Consider the following 7,135-nt stretch of genomic DNA (forward strand, 5'->3'; position numbering starts at 1 on the left):
CGGCCATTGACGTGGGCGTTGTCTGCTGACGTCGTCGTCGTCCGCTTATGTGGTCGTTTTCCGCTGACGTGGGAAACGCCGACGCTTGATTTGGGCATCAGAAATTCCGTTCTGTCTCATTCCGTGGCTATTCCTTCCGGGTGATCACCGGAATCATTCCGGCGGAATTTGAATTCCATTCAAAATTCCGCGGAATTGTTTGATCAATTTGGCAGGGCCCTCTGCCAAATTTGATTCCTCTGGAATTCCAGGAATTCCCCGGATTCCGCCGGATTCCGGCAGGAATCAGTGGAGGACAATAAAGACCTCATAGACCCCACGGAAGCTGATTTTCCTGCAGCCTTATTGTGAAAGGGGTTGAAGGCGTCGTAGCTGAAACTCCAAACGGTGCATATTTCATCCTCGCAGTCCACAAAAATTTTACCGTCGACTCCTTTGAAATTGAAATTGCAAATGGCAGATGCTTGGCTTATATCCCGGATCTCCGCCTCCTTTGCCATGCATTTACGTGTTCGACAAATCAACTCTTCAACTCCCGGACGGCTGTAGAGTTTCCCAGCGAAGTCCGTGAAACTCTGCATGACGTATGGTCGAATGGGCGCCCGCATGCTGACACCCCGCTCAATACACAGCTCAGTCAATCGAGCATTACAAGCGCGGCTCGTTGGGAAATGTTTAAATGCGCACTGCGCCGCATATGTCTGTTTGCCGTTCACCTCAGTCGGAGCGTACAGGGAGGAGCATGTCAGGCAGGTGGCAAAGGTAGTCGTGACTGGGTCTAGGTCAAATTTTTCGCGTGCGGTTCGAATATCTTGAGGAATGTCGTTCCAGATGGAATCGTTGAGGGTGAGCTTGAGAAGCTGCTTCATCATTCTCAAAATGAAATTGCATGGTGATCGCGTGACATTAGCGACGACATTCAACACGACCGCAGTAAACATGACGACGAGTGCGACAGGCTTGAGGTATTGGAGTGGATGATCGAAATGACAATCTAGCAAATATTAGTAAGTCAATCAGTAAAAAACATTTCACCTACTCACCAGTGTTATAATAGTTATCAGCTTTCTCCTTTTCCACTTCGATTTCTTCCCACTTCGACAAGTGCTGTTTAATTTCTTCGGAAATGTTCTTGGTGCGCTCTATCATAGCATTCATAAAATATCTGTTGACATCATCTCCTCTCGCTGGAGCACATTGCAAGCATGCTCCCAGGTCAGAGAACCAGGCACACTCCATCTGCAAAAACTTGGCGGCATCTCGCCTCGTCGAGAAACGGGCCTCCATGGATTGACGAAGTGCACCGTTGGGATCCCATTCGGCCAAGACGGTCTTGGTCTCCTTGAAATGATTGTCGATTTGTCGGTCAAAATCGTATAAAACTCTAAACGCTCCCTCTTCTCGATCAATACCACTGGACGGAGAAGATGATGTGTTGGCTTTGGGAACGACCGCCGGAGAAGGTGACGTGTTGGCTTTGGGAACGACTGAAGGTGAGTTGGTGCTTGACGCATGCAAGGATTGTTGAGGATCCTTATTTGGAGTTGACAGGGTGTCCAGCAGTGTCATCTTCACAATATCCCGCTCAACTTCCTTCAAGGCGGCTTCCTGGGCTATCTCGTCAGAACGTGCTTTGTGAATACGAAGCTCAGCATTTGACACAAATTGGCCATTACATCTGAAGGCGGTGCAGAAGCACATTCGCAGTCTATCCTTCCCCAATCTCGTCATATGGCTTTGATAAGAGAGGGTTCACGAGGTTGAGGAGAAGAATGGTTGAATTATTTCAATGCGCATTCGTGTACTTTTGTAATTCTCAGAAACGAATTTGATTGGTGTTTCTTATTTCCTTTTAAGTTATAAGGGCCAATTTGTTGTACGCGACCTTGCACGCACGCGACCTTGTAAAACTCATAGTGACTTTGTCTTGTTCTCCATGCCAACGTAGCTCAGATATGTATTGTATTGCCAACGTAGCTCGGATACATATTTCATACAGCAAATCCGACGCTTTCTGGGCGCAATGGAACGTACCAAGTCATTTAGCCCACTCACACTCCGGACGATCTTCGCTGATGAACCGTTGCGTCCAGTGCACCAGCAGAGCATGCGGCGGACTTGGCCATTTGAGTCCAAAGCCATCCCACTGATTTCACAAGCCAATTCCAAGGTGTTAATCCCAAAACCTTCTGGTGAACTCGGGCGTCCAGGCCGAAACAGTTACAGTCTATCAACAGCGTTAGGTTGGGAAATGTTAGTGTACAAGAAAGTGCAGGTATGTCATTTTCAACGTCGAGACAATTCCAGTTAACGACTTCTATTTTCGAAGACCCGCGCCAGGGAGGAAGTGAACTCTATCCTCAGGAAAGGTGCCCCATTCAATGCCCAGGATTGTGCAAAAGTAAAATCTGTTTGTGACAAGGTAAGTTCTCAATATTTGCGTTCAGGGTAGCTAGCTAAGGGGGGTCAGCTCCGAGAAGAGTTTCCGATACTCAATCTCTATGAAGGGGATTGGGCCGCCTTAGATTTTGTTCGCAGTTGTTTAAGAAATGCCCCGCGCTACCGAGAACATCAATTGTAATAAAACCCCATTTGTCTTTAGTTAAAAATTGTACAAATGTGAATAGGCAACAGTATGAAATGTGCATAAGTAAAGATGTGCATAAGTAAAGATGTGCATAAGTAAAGATGTGCATAAGGAAAGATGTGCATAAGTAAAGATGTGCAAAACTGTATAAATGTGAATAAGCAACGGTATGAAATGTGCATAAGTAAAGATGTGCATAAGTAAGAGAACGGACATCAGACGAGTATGTGCTCCTTATGGATCGTTAGTAACTCAACAGCCAATAGACAAGTGTGACTTACATATGAAGGGAGTTCTCTTGGTGATTTACGATCCACCTGAGCCCGCTGTGCCGGCGAGAGTCCCCTCAACCACAAGTCGCAGTAGTAATTCGAGGGGAGGCCAGGTACACAGAATCGTCTCTGCGCCGGCGTGTATTGTTGGGTTCTGAACAATGCGCTTGGCTCGAATATACGTGTGTGAGGGGAATTTCCAACCCTGTTCAGTCTACCTTTGCCGTACTTCTCAACCGCATTCCACAGTTCGGAGATGGCAGGGCTGAGCCAGGTCTTCGGAACGTGATGGACGATTTTGGCCTGGAGGCCTGTTTGTTCAGAGTCGGTTTCGTCGGAGCTCATCCCATCTTGGCCTAGCTCTGCATGGACCTTCTTGAGTTTCTTCCAAAACTTTGTCGAGTTTGTGTCCTTCTGAGCCTCACTCTCATCATAGCGACTCTTGATAATCGCACCCCGTCGTTCGAAAGTCTTGATTCGCAGTTAGTGAAAAGTGAAATTGTTTAGTTGATATAATAACCTACCCCGATACGACAGCTCAAGCGACGTCCCATCTTTTGTTGGAATGCCTTCTGTGCTTGAAGGCGCGATTTCTTTTGAGCATCATTCTCCTTTGCATTGGCCGGTGGGGGCTGGAAATCCTTATAGCTTTTATGAACACGGCTGAGTGTTGAAACGAGCTTCACTTTGATGTACTTCAGCAAGGTGAAATCTTTGTCCGCCTCAAATAACGCAGAGTTAGATGACTCATTAAGGATACCGCGAAACTCCATTGCCAGCATATACGCCAATTCATCGTTCCAAGCTGACTTGAAGGTGCTGAACCAGTCGAATCGGGGAGTCTCCACCGAGGGACCTCCCTGGTTATCTTCAAGGAAAAGATTGATTTCAAAGGAGGATGGAGGTGCTGGGAGGTCTTCAGGTGAAGCCCGCAATCCTTTACAGGTGAGGTAATCCCTCAACAAAAACTGAGAGAGGACATAAGCGAAAAGGCAGACGGAAATATAGATCGCTTTACATTGAACGTGTTTTCGGCGACGCTTTGCTTGCCAGGTTTCTTTCTTCCTGCCAATCTGGGCTGGGGAACTTCATCGTCGTCATCTTCGTCGTCACCATCGCTATTGTGCATATTGATGTCGATATGTTCCTCTACATCTTCAGGATCATGCTTCGCCCGGGGCGACGATGCTTTGTCGAGGGCGAAGAGGACTCCTTGCTCAACCGTTTTCATAATAAAAAGCCTTAACTCCGGTGAAAGCTAAGAAGTTCCTTGAGAATGCAGGACTTGAAATTAATGGAGGAATATTCACCGTGTTAAGGTTTTATGGCGTAGCATAAGGTGCTTCTGCTGATTGGTTCTGCCGGGCCGGGGTAGACATTAGGCTTGAATGGTCCATATTGGTCGGGAAGGGAGTTTGAGCTCGATGAGTGACTGGGGAAGTCATCCGCACAGAAGAGAAAGGCGGAGACGCCATGGGTATCCGGTTCTGCAAAGGAGATGAAGGTGGGGGAGACATAGAGACTACAGGTACAGCGGTGGAAGATGGAGAAGACATAGGCATCCGAGAAGGAGAGGAAGTGGGGGGAGGCATGGAAGCCAGTGGTGTCTGGTACTGCAAGGAGGAAGAAAGCGGAGAAGGCATAGAGGCCATGGGTATTTGATTCCGCAAAGCGGAAGGTAGAGTATCGGCAGGTTTCTAGAAGTGACAGTGTCAGCCAGAGTATATTCAGTTGGTTGTTTGAGTGTGCTTACGTCATAAGAAATGTCATATTGACTGGGAATGGACATCGAGCCAGTGTGATCCATATTAAAATCTATGTCTGTGAAAGCTTGGAAAATGTCCCCAGCTGACGTTGGTGGGGCAAATTGGGAAAGTGGAAGATGGTCGTGATGACTACGAGCCTGAGTTGGGGATGGAGATTGAGGAGTAAGAGCGCTATCCATCTGAGTTGCAAGATGAGTACGAGAGGGGTCGTAAATGACCACTTCAGATGAAGCTGGGGTTGGCATGAGGTCAGTCGTATTGGTTGGAGTTGGGAGGGAAACATTGGACGTATCCACTGAAGCGGAATGGGGAGGCGTGGTCTGTGGATTGTGGGTAAGGTCAGCCACACCAATTGAGGTTGAGGGAGGGGCATGAGGCGCGACGATTCCGCCCATCGAACTTGAAGCTGGAACTTGGGGCCTATGAGCTCTGTGCAGATATGACGGAGGCACCTTGAACATTGTGAGCTCGCGCGGTAATTCAACAACGATAAGCATCACCTTTAACCGTCTGCGGACAGCGAAGTTGCTAGCAGGCACAGAAGACGGCCCAAGGGGTTTCCGGATTATGGCTACGGAGGGGCCAACAGCATCGTTTGGGACAACCGAGCCATCAACCGATTGCATAACGTTCTCCTCGGAATTTTGTTGGACAGGATTATAGATGTTATTGGTAGCCACCTCAGCTGGAGACAACGGTGGGGCGAACCGCGAGAGTGTAGGAAGGGTAGACGGGTTGACAGTGGCGGGCCAGCTGTGCTGTTGAAGGGGAGGCGTGTGATGAGGTCGCTTATTTGGGCGGGAAGGTAAGGCGGGATTCATTGTGGATTTGTTGGAAGAGTTTGTTGCTGAATGTCGGTCGTATGTTGTTAAAATTGATTCTGACTTCGAGATCTTAAAGCCTAGGAGGTTGTTAAGGCAAAGACAAAGACAATAACGCGTAGTCCTGGGGTAGCTAGAAGACAATCAGCTCAGCGTTTCTTAGTTCCTGACTGACTCACTTCTTCAATCCATAATTGCCATGTCAACGACTTTGTTCTCCAGGCTGGCAATACTTATCACTCCCCCACCTATTCCTACTGGACTCCGGGACTCCAGTAGGATTCCTACTGGATTCCTACCGGATTTTGACAAAATTTCCAAAAAGGCATTTTCACATATTTCTCCATTCCCCCTCCTACTGGACTCCTACTGGACTCCAACTGAACTTAAACAAATTAGATGAAATGCTCCACACATTGAAGTCCTACTGGATTCCCACTGGAATATCAACTTCAATGTATTACCAAGTCAGAACTTCAAATTTCTATTCAAAATTCACATTTAAACAAATGTTGTATTGTGAAATGACAACTAAATACAGAAAGATATTTTACTAATGTAATGAGGGAGGGGGAGGGAGTGATGGAGTGATGGAGGGAGTGGTGGAGGGAGAGAGCTATGGAAGGAGGGGAAGTGAGTGAAGTGAAATGATGGAGGGGGGAGGGGGTGAGAGAGGTGGAGAGAGGAAGAGAGGGAGGGAGGGAGGAAGAGAGGGAGGAAGAGAGGAAGGGAGGGAGGAAGAGAGGGAGGGAGGGAGGAAGAGAGGGAGGGAGGGAGGAAGAGAGGGAGGAAGAGAGGGAGGGAGAGAAGGATGGTGGGAGAGAGAGAGGGAGGGAGGGAGGGAGGAAGAGAGGGAGGGAGGAAGAGAGGGAGGGAGAGAAGGATGGTGGGAGAGAGAGATGGAGGGAGAGAGGGAGGGAGAGAGGGGAACAGAGAGAAGGAGACAGGGAGGAGAGATACACTGAGTCGTCGTTTCGTGGGCGCCGTGTCAATTGCACACATAGGTGGGGTGTTTTTCGAGGGCGGCGGATGTCGTTTGTGGGCGGTGGGCGTTTTTCGTGGGCGGCGGTCGTCGTTTGGGTTTGCTGGGTGTTTTTCGTGGGTGGCGGACGTCGTTTGTGGGCGCTAGGCATTTTTCGTGGGCGGCGGATGTCGTTTGGGTGTGCTGCGTGCTTTTCGTGGGCGGCGGTTGTCGTTTGCATGGGCGGCGGCTGTCGTTCATGGGCGCTGGGCGTTTTTCGTGGGCGGCGGTTGTCGTTTTCGTGGGTGGCGGGCGTCGTTTGTGGCGGTGGGTGTTACGGTCGTCGTTGGCGGGTGGGAGCGGGTCGTCGCTGTCCCTCGTCTTTCTTGTTTGTCGTGTCGGCGGGCGCTCGTGGTTCGTGGGTGGTTGTCGTGTCCGTGAGTGTGGTCGTCGTTGCGTGCCGTGGTCGTTTGTTGTCGTCGTTTGTTGTCGTCGTCTGTCGTGGCCGTCGTTGTTGTCGTGGTCGCGTGTTGTCGTGGTCGCGTGTTGTCGTCGTCCGTTGTGGTCGTGGTGGGCGACGTGTTCGTGGTGGGTGAGCAAGAGGGTGGTGATGGTGGTGTTGTCGAGTGTTGTTGGGTTTGGGCAAAATTCCCACTCGCGGAATTCGCCGACGTCCTTTCTAGGAAGGAGGTCAGTACGTTGGTATATAGAGCATATAATAATGACCT

General features: G+C 49.4%; 2 protein-coding genes across 2 annotated transcripts; both read right to left on the reverse strand.

Moving 5' to 3' along the window:
* Positions 1-307: 307 nt before the first annotated feature.
* LACBIDRAFT_323725 (uncharacterized protein) lies at positions 308-3,988 on the reverse strand (the record flags this gene model as incomplete). The annotated part of the gene is made up of 7 exons (XM_001877130.1): positions 308-378; positions 425-994; positions 1,044-1,678; positions 2,056-2,117; positions 2,869-3,330; positions 3,384-3,827; positions 3,878-3,988. The coding sequence occupies 7 exons, from the start codon at positions 3,986-3,988 to the stop codon at positions 308-310; spliced, it is 2,355 nt and encodes a 784-aa protein (XP_001877165.1).
* Positions 3,989-4,181: 193 nt separating this feature from the next.
* On the reverse strand, positions 4,182-5,446 carry LACBIDRAFT_311906 (uncharacterized protein; the record flags this gene model as incomplete). Its single annotated transcript, XM_001877131.1, has 3 exons — positions 4,182-4,556; positions 4,613-5,077; positions 5,126-5,446. 3 exons carry the CDS (start codon positions 5,444-5,446, stop codon positions 4,182-4,184), a joined length of 1,161 nt encoding a protein of 386 aa, XP_001877166.1.
* Positions 5,447-7,135: the final 1,689 nt, after the last annotated feature.

The sequence above is a fragment of the Laccaria bicolor genome, genomic scaffold (assembly GCF_000143565.1).
Source record: "Laccaria bicolor S238N-H82 LACBIscaffold_4 genomic scaffold, whole genome shotgun sequence".
Lineage (NCBI taxonomy): Eukaryota > Fungi > Basidiomycota > Agaricomycetes > Agaricales > Hydnangiaceae > Laccaria > Laccaria bicolor.